This window comes from Molothrus ater (genome assembly GCF_012460135.2).
Source record: "Molothrus ater isolate BHLD 08-10-18 breed brown headed cowbird chromosome Z unlocalized genomic scaffold, BPBGC_Mater_1.1 matZ_random_MA35, whole genome shotgun sequence".
Lineage (NCBI taxonomy): Eukaryota > Metazoa > Chordata > Aves > Passeriformes > Icteridae > Molothrus > Molothrus ater.
In genome coordinates this window covers 3841286-3856519 of record NW_023416471.2, presented here as the reverse complement: position 1 = coordinate 3856519, position 15234 = coordinate 3841286, and the positions used below count along the sequence as shown (strand labels likewise).

The window sequence follows — 15234 nt, the reverse complement described above, 5'->3', positions numbered from 1 at the left end:
ATTGCAGTGCCCAGAGGCAGATCAAATCATGTGTGCCTCAGAGGAGATCTGCTAAAAGGAATGAAGACAGCTGGAACAATCCTGGAGAATTCAGTATTGGCACCAACACTGGATCTAAAATCTCCATTGTAACACAAGTAAAAGCCAAGTGTCATCTCTGTGCTGTCCATGAAAGAACACAGGCAAATATTTGCCTGCTTCCAGGAGGCCTCATAGTTCAAAGTTTTCTGCCTGGACTGTTGTCAGTTATGGCACACGAAGGCTTTCCTTGTAAGAGACGTGGATAAGAAGCCACGTAATGCTTCGGCGGGGAAAACATCAGAATCTGGCTTTCTCCAGGAACACTGACCTCCTTGAAATCAGATATCTCAAGGTATTAAAAAATGTAGTAAGAAAAACAAGGTACAAAAGATTGTTTGCTTCAGGCACAAGAATTAGAGCAAGAATTCTTGATAAGAATTCTTATTCATATGCATAAGAATTCTTCATATTTCACCACAAGCTACTTTCTACAGACAATTCAGTATTTTGTAGTTTTCAGTGCTATCTATTGCTGAAACCACCTACTGGTCATTTGTGTGAGCTAAAAATTGAGTACTTCAGATTTAAAATCCAAATGAAAACCCGAAACACTTACGATTTAAAAGGTTAAAATTACTTTTTTCAGCCCATACTCATTTACATTTTTGCATGGGTAAAACCTTAGCAACTCTGGACAAGTGTTTGGATTAAGTGTTTTGGAAGATAAAAAAAGTATACATGAAATATCTAAACATGCTCATTCTAACTACTGGAAAGAGGAGCAAAAAAGTAAAACCCTAAGCAAAAGTTTTTTTCCACCACAGAACAACTGCTCTATACTGACAGCATTCTTTCTCACCCTGCTTATAGATCTGAGAACCTAGACTACAACTGCAAAACTGTCAGCATTGAAAGCAAGTCTTTGATGCAATAAAATATTATAGCAGTCTCTAGTGTCACTCTTGAGAACTCATCTTCCCTCTTGAAGGATATATCGAGGCAAGTCCTCCATTTCACAAAGGAAAAAGGCCAAGAATTTTATTCCTAGAAAAACAGGGCTGGCCAATTTTACAGATAAAACTGGAAGTGCTGGACTGCAAGATGCACTTAGTTATTGCTTCAAGGCAATTGTGATAAAATTGTTGGCTACAGCTGAATTTAACACATTTGAAAAGGCTAGTTTCATGTATTAAAAACTTGACTGGACAAGGGCATGGGCAAGTCAATGCTGTCCTTGCTTAGAGCAGGAATTTGAACTGCACGACCTGCTGAGGTCTTTTCCAGTCTGGATGATTTTCTGGCATGGCCATCTTAATACTCATACAAATTTTTCAAGAAACCAACCCAGGAACTGAGTATTTTACCTAAGCTCTCGCATGTAGTTTGCATGTAGTTTAATTCATCATGTTCTTGCACTTACGAAGTTGAGGAACTTGACAATGCCACCCTGGAATCTATACAGTAAAACAACACACAAAACAGGATTCCTTTACATGCCTCTTTGGTGAATTATTTTATAATACTTACAACGAATTCTCATTTTATTTAATACACTATACACTAGAATTGCAATCAACAGTATTTTGAAAGAATCCAGTTTCCAAGTTCATCATACTTTCCATTTCAACACTTAGGCATTTAAAATACACGGAAGTTACAGATTAATAATAAAGTAGACCTGACATGAAGTCAGAACTTACAAAGAGCAACATCTTTGCATTATTTCACCATGACTACTTCCCATAAGTGGTAACTACACAATGATTAATGATTAAAATGCAGATCAGTTTACAGCATTCACAAAAACAGACTTGCCACATGAATGTGAAAAAAGCAGCAGCCTCTCATAATTTAAAAGTGACTTTCCACATGCTTGTTCTATTTGCAAAAAACATCACCCAATCCCCATTGTTACTGATGAAACCAAGGATTTGGATGTTCAGAATGATTAAAAATCATTTTCAGGCTGAGTCTGAAGGGGGAGAGGGCAAAAATTATTTATTTCAATAGTTCCCTTGCTTATAAACACTTAGCTCTGCTCCACAAAATATTTAAACTAGCAGAGATTTTAAATTACAGACATCAGCGCTAAATAGTTAAGGAGACAATTTTATACATACCCCTCCAATCTAACAAAATAAAAACTCTAGGAACAGCCAATTGTTTTCTTAGGCTTTCTGTACACTTTGAACACCACTACAACTACTACTACACAGATTTGTATGATTATTACACTCTCATCTGGAGCATTAGAGTAAAACTAAACCCTGAAGTTGTCAGTGGAAAGTCAACTAAAAATGGCACTTACACATGCACACATCAGTTTCTATTTTGCTTTATTCACACACTTAGTTATTGTAAGCCTTGCAAACAAACTGCAAGACAGCCAAATTTGCATTCTGTGCAGCTTTGCCCCACACCCATTTTTTGTTGTTTTTATACAAAGCAAGAGATTCCCATTTGTCATCTTCTGCCACACTGCAGCAAAATAAGTCTTCTACACACCTGTAAATGATAACATTTAAGTCTACTTAAGTCACTTTTACAGTTTATATTTTACTCACAGCTCCATTAACAGTGAAGTTGGAAACATTTTTAAAAGACCATCAGTCCCCTAATTGCAAGTTCTTATAACTTAAGAAAATAAATTCCTTTCAACTGCTTAACAGTCCATATTAAATATCAGATGTGATGCTTACAAAGCAGATACTAACAATTCATATCCATTCCTTATGTCATTGAACTGGTACGAGGAAAAGTAAATCCTCAATGCAATCACATTTGAAATCTGATCCCCTTTGTATGACTGCATATGACATATTCAATTTGTGTCTGTAATTTTTAAATAGTCCTTTTTTAATTACACTTCGGAAACTATATCCCCATTTTTAAAACAAGTTGTTCTACAGTGTAAGGAGAATCCATAGAGTGGATTCCCCAAAGTTCATTTTCTAAGCCACTTAAACAATAACTAGGCTAGCAAGTCAATCATGTCCAATGTGCTGGATCCAGACCTGGACAGATTAAGAAACATTTTGAAGCAGTGTTGAGTAAATAATTTTGGTAAGCTGTAAAACTGCCACATGCAAGGTATACTGTACTATAACAGCTCCAAATCCTTTATAAAAACCTTGCACTCCTTCTTCCCGTTTTATAGTATTTATGCAGTCTTTCATTCCCTCATACTGAGTATTGATTGGAAGCACTTCATAGCCAAGGTCTGTATTGTCAATTATTGTGCGTGTCCCTTGAATATGAAGGCGGTGCAAAACTGTTTCCAGTGGGTAAAGCATGACATCAGCACAAAGGCTAGCAGCAAAGCTAGCAATAAGTTCCGGAAAATACGCATCCAGCATGCTCTGCACAGAAGTGGAACTCTCAGTTGGAAGGTTGTGGGAATTATCCCTTTTCAAAACAAACAAGACAAGCTTCTGGACGATGGAACTGATGACGTAGTGAAGAACTCCATGCAGAGCAGTGGGAAAAGTCAGGACCATCAGAGGAAGGAGACGCTTGCTATGGGGTACTCCCAAGCCTACAACTCTCCCAATTCCTTCTTTCACACAGTCCAGGATGCCAGGGTTGTCTCGAATGATTTCACTCTACAAGAACAAACAAGGAGTTACAACTCGTGCTGAGCAGTTCAAAAACATCCTGACATCCACTCTTGACAGTTTATCACTGCTTAACTTTTAAAAAGAGTTAAACACTTGCATGCTATTATGTCTACACAGCTGTACAAATAAAAGCCGCTTGTTATAATACTCTTCACAGCATTCAATTAAGCTTCTTTTTAAAGAATGAACCCATCTTGAAGAGGTGAGGGTTTTTTAATGTATATTGCAATTATCTGTGTTTCTACCAAAGATAGGCAGTTATCTGTGTTTCTACCTTCAGCCTAATGCTGAAAGTATCAGAATGCAAAGCAGTCATGAACTTGTAATGTCTACATCTGGAGCAAAATGCCAGGAAGGATTTATTTAATTCAAAATTCCGTTACTTTAAAGACTGTGACCATAATCTTTGAACTTGAATCTACATAGTAAAGATTTCTATAACTAGTGTTGAAAGCTCATTTTTTATTTGAATTGAATAGTTTCAGTTTTGAATGTTTTCATGGCATTATATGCATTTAAAGTAGCATTCTTTACCCATAATGTCTCTTAGTGAAGAGATAATTACTCTATTCATGTGCTAAAAATAAAAATCCTGTAGTAATTATTTACTCTGTTACAATCCACCTGTGAGGGTAGAAGTAAGTTAAAAACATTATTTCCCCTACTAATAGTGTTTTATCCTGTGGTTTGCATCCAAAATTCAAGATTTTGGTGTTCTCCTAAATGTCCAAGTCTCGGAGTCCATGTGGTCTATGTCCCGACCTCAAGCCAGAATAAACCACCAGAATATTCCTCAGTATTTGAGGAAACATTAAACAGCCTGCAGAGCCTTGATGGTCTTTTCTGTGTGGGTGAGAAACTAGTTTAAATGCCTGAGAACATAATGTTGCAGACTTTAAGTACAAGTTAAGCAGCACAACTCCTTTTCTGTCCCACATCACTACAGTCACTGCACTTCAAAACCATTCCTGCTTTGGCCTAACACGCCACCATGAGGTTTGAGATGCTAATGACAAAAGAACAGCTAATGACAAAATGTGACAGCTACCAATTTCCACCCTTTACAGCTATTTTGGTGAAATTTACACTTGGATAAGTGTCAAACAGATACTGTTGAACAGCATGGTTTACCAGAATTAAGACAGTTAAAGTCAACAAAAACCTGCTAGTAGGAAGTCCAACAATCTTGAACATTTCTGGTTTGTCACTGGTCACTGTATTCTTACAGCACAGGAATGTAGTTCAAACCTGGCAAGCCAAGCTGCTCCCCTGCACCGATTAATACAATATAAAAATCTTCACAAATGCTATCATTACCTCTGCTGTGTTTCTAATAAGCTTATGATGATGTTTCCAGGAACTCAAGAACACATTTTGTACATAATATATATATATATATAATAGATATATATAAAATATATACATAATATATACACATACACACAGACAGACACACGCCTGTTGAGTAAAATATTTGCACACAGCTGAAGCTACCAATCTTAAAATCCTCAGATCTCAGTGGCATTTTCATAACCAATCCATTACAGAGATCACCTACCTAAAAGGCCAAGAGAGATGCTTTTCTGGTTTTTTATTGTTTTCCTATTAAGTTGCTTTCTAGCAAAGAAACTTTTTACTTACTTTGAAAACAGAAGACAGGCTCTAAACATGTTCTCTTTTATTGCTTAAAAATTTACCCGTGCCTAACGCCACAGGTAATGCAAAATCCTTTCAGACAAAATATGAGCAGCAATATATAACATTCCATTCTGTGGTCTGCTATGAACTCCAGAAATATTAACAGTGTTCCACCACTCTAGTTCCACCACTGTTTCTAGTTCCAAAATTATGGCATGGTCAGGGTAGAGCCATTCCCCAGCAATTAAGAATTTGAGTTCCAGCCAGGTTCCCATTATGACACCAGCTAAGTCTCCCAAATATTCCCCAAACCAGAGATCCCAGGAGGAAAGAAGGTTTCTAAAATACAGAGTATCTTCAGAGGAAGTGAGTTTGTTGTTGAGAGTCTGTCTATAACTCTCCCTGCACAAACGCTTAATCCCACCTGTCCTGTTAATCCATAATGCAGCCAGTTCAGACAGAACAGCTCTCCTAGTACCTTCTGGCTCATTTCAGCTTGGATTGTCTGCCCACAGCAGAATCCTGCCCCTGTCCATGCCTCTAAAGGCATGCTGAAACTCAGAAACTGCAGAAGCCAACCTTCTCCCCAGAAAAACCACCATTTTGGACACATAGACCAGCAAACTAGTCTTGACGGTACATACAACTTGCCCATGCTATCAATGAAAATTATTATTTTGATGACTCAGTGACACAAGAGTGACTATCCTGCACGCTCCCTATGAGAGCTCAATCTACAGAGAGAGTTCCATTAGCTGCACAGAGACTCTGTCATGTCATCTAAGAGCAAGTCATTATACAGAGAGAGCTGGGAGAATTATCCTGGACATTTCTGCACAGCTAACCCTTGCCTTTCTCCAGAAAGAGATGCAACACCTCACTGACAGGCAGCCTGCAACACAGCACTATGGCCCACTCTGCACAATTACAAAACCAGCTAAGACATATTCTAAGTGACAGGTCCAGATTTTATTTTTTGTGGCTGAGGAAGAACTAGATGAAGATTAAAACTAAAAACCTGATTGAATGAAAACAGTCCTGAGAGGGTAGAGTTGAGTATTTAATTAAAAATCCCCACTGAACTACTGGAAAAAACTTTACAGTTGTTGTAGGGCGACAGATGTCACTGTAACAACATGCCTAGGAAAGCAAAGGTTAAAAAACTTGAGATTGAGAAAAACTTCTTTCTGTTTTATCTACTGGAACACATAAATATAGCATGTCCCTATTTCATATACAATATATTCCAACTATCTACATTAAATGTCCTTTCTAATTCTAGATTTAGAATTAATATATACTGATATACCCTACATAGGTAACATCCATTTCAGCTAAGCCACACAGCCTCAAGCAAAACAAATGCAACTACTGCAACACAAACCTGAATTCAAAGATTCATCTCTCCACATAATCTAATCTCTAGAGAGTAACAGTGTCTTTAAAAATGTTCCAAATATATTTAAATTACCTGTACAGTTTCAATCAGGCTCGCAGAATAAAAAGGCATTGCTATCACATGTGTTAACCTGTAGAAATTAACAATGTAGGAATTAACATAATGACAGTATTAGAATTTCAGCCAAACAGGCACCTGTAAGTTCATAAAGCTATCTACCAAATTATCCCCGAGAGAAAATTAACCAAGTATAACTCAATCACTAAAATGTATATCAACTAGTTGAGGTAAGCTTCAGTCAAAAGTTTAGTTAAATTCTATTTCCATGCTACCAGACTGATTAAGGTCTAAAATAGTCTAATCTTTTAATTTAGTGGAGGTTCCATAAACACAGTGATCTAGTATGAGAAAACCTGTGAAAGTGGTGTATGCAATCAAGATTGTTCAAAAAATCAGCATTTGAAAAGTACTGTTAGCATCTTGTCAAGAAACTACTGTTGGCACCTTGTAGCAGCAGACTAAACTTACGTCCATTTGGTAGTTTTATTATGTTTAGATAGTAAGACATAAGATACATGATATACTTACCCTTTGAGTAAAAGGTGTCCACCTATCTGCTTCAGATTCCATTTATGTGAAAGCTCTCTAAAAAGAGAAGTATTTACCACAACATAAATAATCATCCACATGTAATTCTCAAGCAATTCTTCCATGAGTGTCAACAACCTGTCATCAGTTTTCATATTGGTGTTCTATGATTCAGGGTGAAGTATTTCCCATATTGGAAAGACACAATGAAACATTTAGTAAATCAAGCTTAAATTAACTTCAAGTAGTTTTTTGGGCGTATCAGATATTCTATCAAAAAAGGTTTCAGTTACTAATTACTAAGATGTTTGCAGCTCTCACAGCAACTGACTTTAATCAGTTCTGCCTTTATGTAGCAACCTTATGTACAAGCGCTTAAAGCAATCAGGAAACAACAGAGTACTTTAAAATCTTTCTACTCTTCCTTTATCAAGAAATCATTTTTATTTCATTTTGGTTTGGTTGTGCTCCTCTGTTCTTTAGGTTATGTTTACCCTGTTGTTATTTCTTTCAAGAAAATATAAATTATATTCAGGTACAGTTAGATACAAAAAATCAAGTACAAGAGGTCAGGCTAGAAGTTGCACAGTAATTCCATACAGACATAATTGAAGTTTTTTGTCCTATGACCAGTCCTTAACATATTCTGATAAAAAAGAAGAAAACCCATGTATTTAACACAAAGGTGACATCAATAATATTTCCTTGAAGTTGTATTTCTAGTATGCATTTCAAAATACAAACAGCAAATGTTAACAGTCCACTTGACAGAAAATATAAACCCACCTAGCTCAAGATACCATTCAAATACCACATGTACTGACAATGCATATGGCCAATATCTAGCTATGAGGTATATATACTTGTCTGTAATGCTGGGCACACTAGACTTTGCATTTTTAATAACAAGCTATAATGTTTTCAGCTTCGTTGTCTAGGAATCACAATCAGACACTGCTTGTAGTTAACCCTAATCAAGAAAGGCAAGATTTTACTCTTCCTGAAGAATTGTGTGTTGTTACTAACTTTCACATTTTAAATCCATAGGTCAATCACTAAACAGGAACAGAAGATCATTTGTACCATTATATATTTCAGACACTTGGATCACATCCACTTCCCGTAATAGTTAAATGATTTGGAAAATTAAACCAGCCAAACTAATGCGTGAAAGCCTAATCTGTCACTCCACAAGGCATAACTGTGCAAGAACAATTACGTAAGAAGTTTGCCTAGTACAAAACATTCACACCCATTTCTGGGCTCCTATCCTAAAACAGGGGTACTCTCTCATGTAACTATAACACAGAATTAGAATTGACATTTCACTTCTCTGTGTTCTTTGGACCCTGATAACGCAGTTAAATAACCTTTTAAATTAGATTTGCTGGCACTGCTGCTACAAGCAATAACCTTCTCCTCCCTATGACCACCCTAAGATGCAAGCCACCACTAAGAAGGAAGAGAGAGCATTCAGTAGAAAATTGTGGGGTGGTGCATGTATGAGAAAACCACTGAGAAAGCCAGATCACTTTCACAGTCCAGGTAATTTCCTGACTGTTCACACACAGTTTCCACAAAGATGGGAGTAGCAGAGAGGAAAGAATGAGCTGGTTCCAGCAGAAAGGTCTGATTCTTTTGGCAGCAGCACCAGCTTACTTTCCAAACTGCTGAACTGGCCCACAAGAAGAAAAACATTGCTTACATTCTTGAGAATTTGGAATTATGAAGATATAAACACTATATATAAACACATCTCATGAACTTAAGCATACCCTAGAGCTGTATCTAAAACACACTTGGAGAAAGCACATGCCTGGAAATTTAAATTACCTATGAAACAGAGCCGACCAAAACCCTTAAATACACACTACACAATTTAAATATGAAATACTTTTGCTAATGCTTTTGAACTTGCAAATGCCTACTTTTATTAGTCCGGATACATGCATCATAACAGTATTTGATTAACCCTAACCATATTTCTTCTTTTTAAACACAGGATAGTTTCCATGTCCCTGAATATTCTTAGTAAAAAATTACTAAATTTCTGCAGCAGAGGGTTGACACAGTGATGTAGAATGCTGAGAATCTCTTTAAATAAAGTCAGTAATTTTTAGTGGTAACGTCTTTGTTATGAGAATACTGAACAAGGTACATATAGCTGTTGGTCAAGGAAGGCAAAAGATAAAGCTGCTGTTCCTTGGACACTCATTTACGACGTCTTCTCATTTACTAACGCAGGCCATTCTATTCTCCCTCCTACCAAGGACAGTGCAAATATTCAGCAAAATGTCAGTGCTAGCTCATTAGCTGTGCAAGTCTTCTGTATTTACATTAATAAGACCAGGAATTTTTCCCTTCGGTATGGTATTTGCTATTACCACACAATAAAAACCTAAATAAAAGAAGAAAATTATGATTTCTTTTATTACAGAGTTAAATACCAAAGACCAATTTGCCACAGCATTTCTAAGTCAGACAAGTAAGCAGACACAAACAAATAAAGTTCCCAGAAAGAATCCCTCACTATTCATGGATTATAAGGTCGCCTTTTCCAAGACAGCCACATTGTGTTTGGAAACACCTATTTATTATCTTGTTGTTCTCATGAAGTATTTTTTTTCCAAACAGCCTTACTAACACTTTGAAAATAAGTCAACAACTTACTAATTTGTTTGAAGTGGTAAAAAAACATGCAATACCTTGGCAAAGGTGTAAATTCACTGATGATGCCTTCTGTTCCCAGGGTTATGCCCTGAACAATGAAAGTGCTGCCCATTCCTTTCCAGAGAGCTCTTGGACCCTGTGTGTCAAAATATCCAAAACAAAACTCAAAAATATTTTCAACTTATTATTAAAAAATTTCAGTAAATTCAGACCACACAGGGCTACAATTCTAGTGTTTAACTTTATCATTAAACTCGGGTAACAACTCATTTTTTAATCTACAAAAAAGTTTTTGTTTTTCAATAATTTCAAAGACCTGTCAATAATTTTGGAGGCACATCTTCCACTGTTAATAATCTGCATTATAAACTTAACACCATTTTTTATGGACAAAATGAGCTTGAGATGTCAAAAGTACATCCATAAGATATTCAGAATTAAGAATTTCTTCCTCCCTTCTGATGTGAGTTTAAGGATTGCCATCCCCCTGCAGAACTGGAAATGTACTCAGTACTACCTTTGGAAGGTGTCACTTCAACAATAACTTTATCCACATAATGATTAATGATCTTTCAGAAACCTAATGAAAAAAAAATCAGGGACTTTTTGTTTTCTAACATCCATAAATCTTTCCCCACTAAGTACTGTAGTTCTGAAAAAAATAATGGTTTACTTGATCTCCTTGACACATTTTTGTAACTGTAAATCTAACCAACCCTCAGCACAGCCAGGCTTTACAACACCACCTACATAAACACTCAGATTTCAATGTACACACATGCTGTAGGTACTCTCAGTGCTCACATACAGGTTGCCACCACACACTAACCTGTGTCTTATTGATGCAGTACATGATATTGACAATACTAAATGGTGTGAGATGATAATTCCGTGCATGATAGTTAACCTGTCAAAATATAAACAATGGCAGTCTTAGAAACACACTTGCAGATGATATAACTCTGAAGGATAAAGGTGTTTCAAATATAAGAATTTTATCTCTGTAAAGATCAGCTAAAATATGAGCAAATTCTCACTGAAATTTAGGGAAATGGGCAGCCCTTTTAAGTATTCATATGAAAGTTTAAACAATAAACTTTACATAAATCAGAACCTATGAAACAAAGCATCCTGCTTGTAAATGGGGATCTGAAAGTTGCTCTGCAGACCCCAAAACACTTACTTGCTGTAATTTGCTTTCCACTGCCCAAAGAAAAATGAGTAAGATTTTTCAAAATAAGCTAAACTGCAGAACAGAAAACATGTATTCTACAAGTAAACACTTGTTAATGTAGCAGAGGCCCCCTAAAAATTACAAAGCTTCCTATAATACACACTTTCATTCAGAGATATGGCAGTACACAGGAGCTTTGACTGGAATAGGTAATATAAAAGACATACCTGACACTGACGGCGTAGAACAATGCAAGGATGTGCCAACACATTTTCTGTAAATAGGCTTCAAAGGAAAATTGTATTTAATGCACGAGAAGTCACTAAGAATTCCTTAGAAAAGGCTTGTTAATTGTCTCTAACAACAGCAGATCAGTATTTGGAAAAACAATGTATTTTCTAGTGAACTAACAAGGCATGTTTTTGATGGCTACCCAACAGCCTCCCAAGGAACAAGTTACATGAAATCCGACACACACATTCACTATGAAAAAGCCCCATATATATGTAGTATGGACATATTTTTATATGCAAAATAACATACAACATTCCTCATCTCATCCTCCTCAAAGTATCATGGTACATAAACCACAACCACAATTAGGAGAGGATTAGTTCCAGTTTTATGCTAATTCTGCATACTGTATTAATAATCAAGACTCTCCTTAGGAGGGCCATAGAAGGACTGGTAGTAGTAGCTGACTACCTTTTCACCAAAAACACTACTGACCCAAAACAATTCTCCTGCCACTGCCAGAAGTCATATTTCAATCAAAACTTCATAGGAAAATTCTCACTTCCAAAGAAGAATTCCTGGTTGCAGCCATTCAGAGAAAATATTAATTTCATCTCAGACTGCCTGAGTGATCAGAGTACTTACCTGTACATTGTTCAAACCTGGGACATGGATTAGAAAAGTAGAACATCCAGAATTTTTACAAACACAAGCTACAGAATCATCTCTTGTAGGTTTCTGAACTTCTGATGAACAGAAGAATACTGCAGTTTTTTAACAATTAAGCTAATTTGTAGTTTGCTACTACCAAAAGAGGTAAAACTTTCCCTGGACATCAGCATCTTAAAATTCAGCACTTTCTCAAAAACACTATTAATAATAAATCACTATAATAAAGAATAAAATGGCCTCCAGACCACTTGGTTAGATGAACATTATGGTGTGAGGATACTTTGGTAATACACTCAAAGACATTTTCACTTTCTTAGGAAATATTTGTATTGGCTAAAAATATTAATAAAAGTTGCAAATGTAAAAAAAAATTTCTGGTGTTACTTTCAGATTACTTGGACAGGGTACACACATCCTGGGCATTCCATATGAAAAACTGTTTCTTACATTCATGTATGTATTTTTTGAGCAACAGTTAAAGAAAACAGAAACCTAAACGGGGGTAGTAAGTTTCTAAACACATTTCAGCTACTTATGGGTGTTGGAATAAAAACACAATATAGAAGCGTATGTAGGGTTTATAAGACAAATATGAGCTTTACTACTGCTTTGTCACTCAGCACAACTCTTACCTTGCAAGGCCAATACCAAAGCCAGCAAATCTGTTCAACTGCTCTGAAAAAGAAAAAAAACCAAAACCAGATTATACAGCAGTGATAATCACAAAATAGCGAAAATGCATGCACAGGATCTGAAACACTAATTTTATCCTATACTTGCATGAGAAAATTACAAGCACTAAACCACAATATTTATTGCAGTTGAGCAACAGAGGATATAAAAAAATATTCCCCCAGGAATATTTGCACTTTGGACTGCATTTGAGTTTGTACATACTCTTATATATAAAATTATGCTTTTCTTACAGGGGAAAAAAGAACAGAGAAAAATGAACAGTAAGACAGAGAGTACTTTAATATCTAAAAAAACCAACTCAAACCAACTACTGAAAGATTTAGCATGCGTGAGTTTACAGTAATTCTGAAACATAAATTTAGGTAATTGAGATGAAAATAATGTTAAAACAGTAAGAAGGCAAAATTTTGGGTGAAGTTACACAAAAAGCCATGGATAAAGTAACAAACATCCACATAAGGCAAATTTTCAAGCCAGCTGTTTATCTACAGTCCTTTGCAAAAATCTAGTTATTGGAGAATTACAAAAGTAATTAATTCAACTCTCTGTTGCCTGCAACCAGACAAACATTTGCCCATTGGGAATTATCAGAAGGGATTTAAGATGAGCATCAGAACAGTAAAGGCATTTTAAAGTTAATGCTCAGCCCTACAATCTTCAGAGTGCAAGCAGTCTGAAATTATGGATAAAGTAACTTCAGTGGGGCTCCACACAAATGTGGCAGCCCTCCTAAAAATGTAAGATACCATTTGCAGCTGCTGGATTCAGTGATTACAGCAACTCCATATCAGTGCTCCAAAGTGCAGAATGAACACACCTTCCACATGTAGATAGGGGGGAAAAATGTAGCCTCCAGCTATGCAAAGATACTTAAACAGTGCTTCAACCAGTGCATCCATGGATGGAGTCCATGCTAAAGGCTGTACTCTTTGTGAGACCTAAATAAAAACACTGCACTACAGGTCAGAAAAGAATGACTTGCCTACTAATAAAATTCGATTTCAGGTAAATTACTATTTCATTTATCTTTTGATACTCAAGTGTCTATAACCTGCTCCTTTTATTTAAAGAAAGCAACATACAGTACCCTAGATACAGCGAGTTTTCCTTAATTCACCTCAATTTCATGAAGATCTAAAATTACTTTATTTATGGAGGCTTATACTCCCTTTCCTAGCAATTACTGAAAAAGCCCCGCACTCAGTTACTTCCTTAAATCCTACCAGTCCCACAGTTCCCTTGCAATCACACGTGGAGGGGGAAGGTTTACGTCAGCAGTTCATGTTCTAAACCCGAGAGAAGCCACGCAGTCTGTACCACCACCACCATAATAACGCAGCACTCTAAGAGCCGAGAGCACTTCCTGCCCTTAAAGAGGGCGGAGTGTTTCTGCAGGAGATTGTTTACACGGGCAATGAGACTGCACTGCAATGAGCTGACTGCACACTGCTTAACGAGAAGCTGCGGGCGCGCTCTGATACTCTCAAACCATTTTTGCATGGAGTTGCACAGCGCTGGAGCGCAACAAGCAGCCACGGAGCAGTCCGCCTTCTTCTAAAGGACTTTTCTCCCGGCGCTTCAGCACCGCCAGTAAAAAGGAGGGCCGGGCGGCGCTCGGCCTGGCCACGGCACAGCCCGGGGCCGCGGCACAGCTCGTGGCCGCCGCCCGCCCTTGCCCGGCGGGTCACTGCTCGCGGGAGGCGGGAGCCGCGGGTCAGCGGGACCGGGAAGCGGCGAGAGGCGGCGGCCGTCCCCGGGCTAGCCCAGGCCGGGCCCTCCCTTACCCGCGCCGGGGCCGGCCACCCCGAGATTGACCTCCTCGTTGGAGCCGGCGCCGCCCAGAGGGGTCCCGGCCCCATACGGCGGCGTCTTCTCGCCCCAGTGCAGGTTACGGCTGCCGGGGATGTCGGGCGGGCTGGTCACCCAGGAGCCTAGCTCCGAGCCGCTGCTGAAGGGCCTGGAGCCGGGGCCTAGTTCGTCGCGGCCGATCCCGCGGTAGCCGAGGCCGTCGAAGCCGTCGGGGCGCCGCGGGTGCATGGCGGGGGTGGCTGAGGGGGCCCGGCGGGGCCGAGGGGAGCGGGAGAGGAGCGGGAGGCGCCGCGCTCGGGACGCACCGGCGGCAACGGACCCGGACCCGCCGCTCGCCCTGGCACTTCCGGCCACGGTGAGGCCGCGCGCGTGACCGCCGAGGGGGCGGGGCCGCGGCGCTGGGCCAATGGCGGCGCTCCGCTTGCCCGGCCCGGGGCGGGGTGTCTGGCGCGGGGGCGCGCGGGCAAGGGCTCCCTCTGGTGGTGCGGCGGGCGGAGCACGGCCCGGCCCGGGCGGGCGTGGGGGAATCCCTGTGGCGGCTCCGCTGCCGCCCCCCGTGGGGGAGCGGTGAGAAAGATCGAGAGGTAGCCGGAGAAACATAATGTGGCCATGTGGACCTGAGACAGCACTTTCCGGGAAAAAACATCCTTCTTATCGACCCTGGAGATGAGCACAACACAGACACGGCAGGCGCGGGGATGAGGCCAAGGAGGGCA

The 15234-nt window shown here is 39.1% G+C and overlaps 1 protein-coding gene across 1 annotated transcript; it reads right to left on the bottom strand.

Annotated features, from left to right (window-relative positions):
• Positions 1-1505: 1505 nt before the first annotated feature.
• SLC25A46 (solute carrier family 25 member 46) lies at positions 1506-14866 on the bottom strand. Its single transcript, XM_036403466.1, has 8 exons — positions 14494-14866; positions 12646-12688; positions 11335-11392; positions 10763-10840; positions 9969-10069; positions 7264-7320; positions 6748-6805; positions 1506-3623 (listed from the first exon to the last, which is right to left on the bottom strand). The coding sequence occupies exons 1-8, from the start codon at positions 14744-14746 to the stop codon at positions 3045-3047; spliced, it is 1227 nt and encodes a 408-aa protein (XP_036259359.1). The 5' UTR covers positions 14747-14866; the 3' UTR covers positions 1506-3044.
• Between the last annotated feature and the right edge of the window lie 368 nt (positions 14867-15234).

Coding starts and splice junctions, on each gene's coding strand:
- SLC25A46 (XM_036403466.1), bottom strand. CDS start 14,746: ATGCACCCGCGGCGCCCCGACGGCTTCGACGGCCTCGGCTACCGCGGG. Junction 6,806..7,263: donor GGACACCTTTTACTCAAAGG/GTAAGTATATCA, acceptor TAATTTCTACAG/GTTAACACATGTGATAGCAA. Junction 3,624..6,747: donor GCCTGATTGAAACTGTACAG/GTAATTTAAATA, acceptor TTGTTCTTGTAG/AGTGAAATCATTCGAGACAA.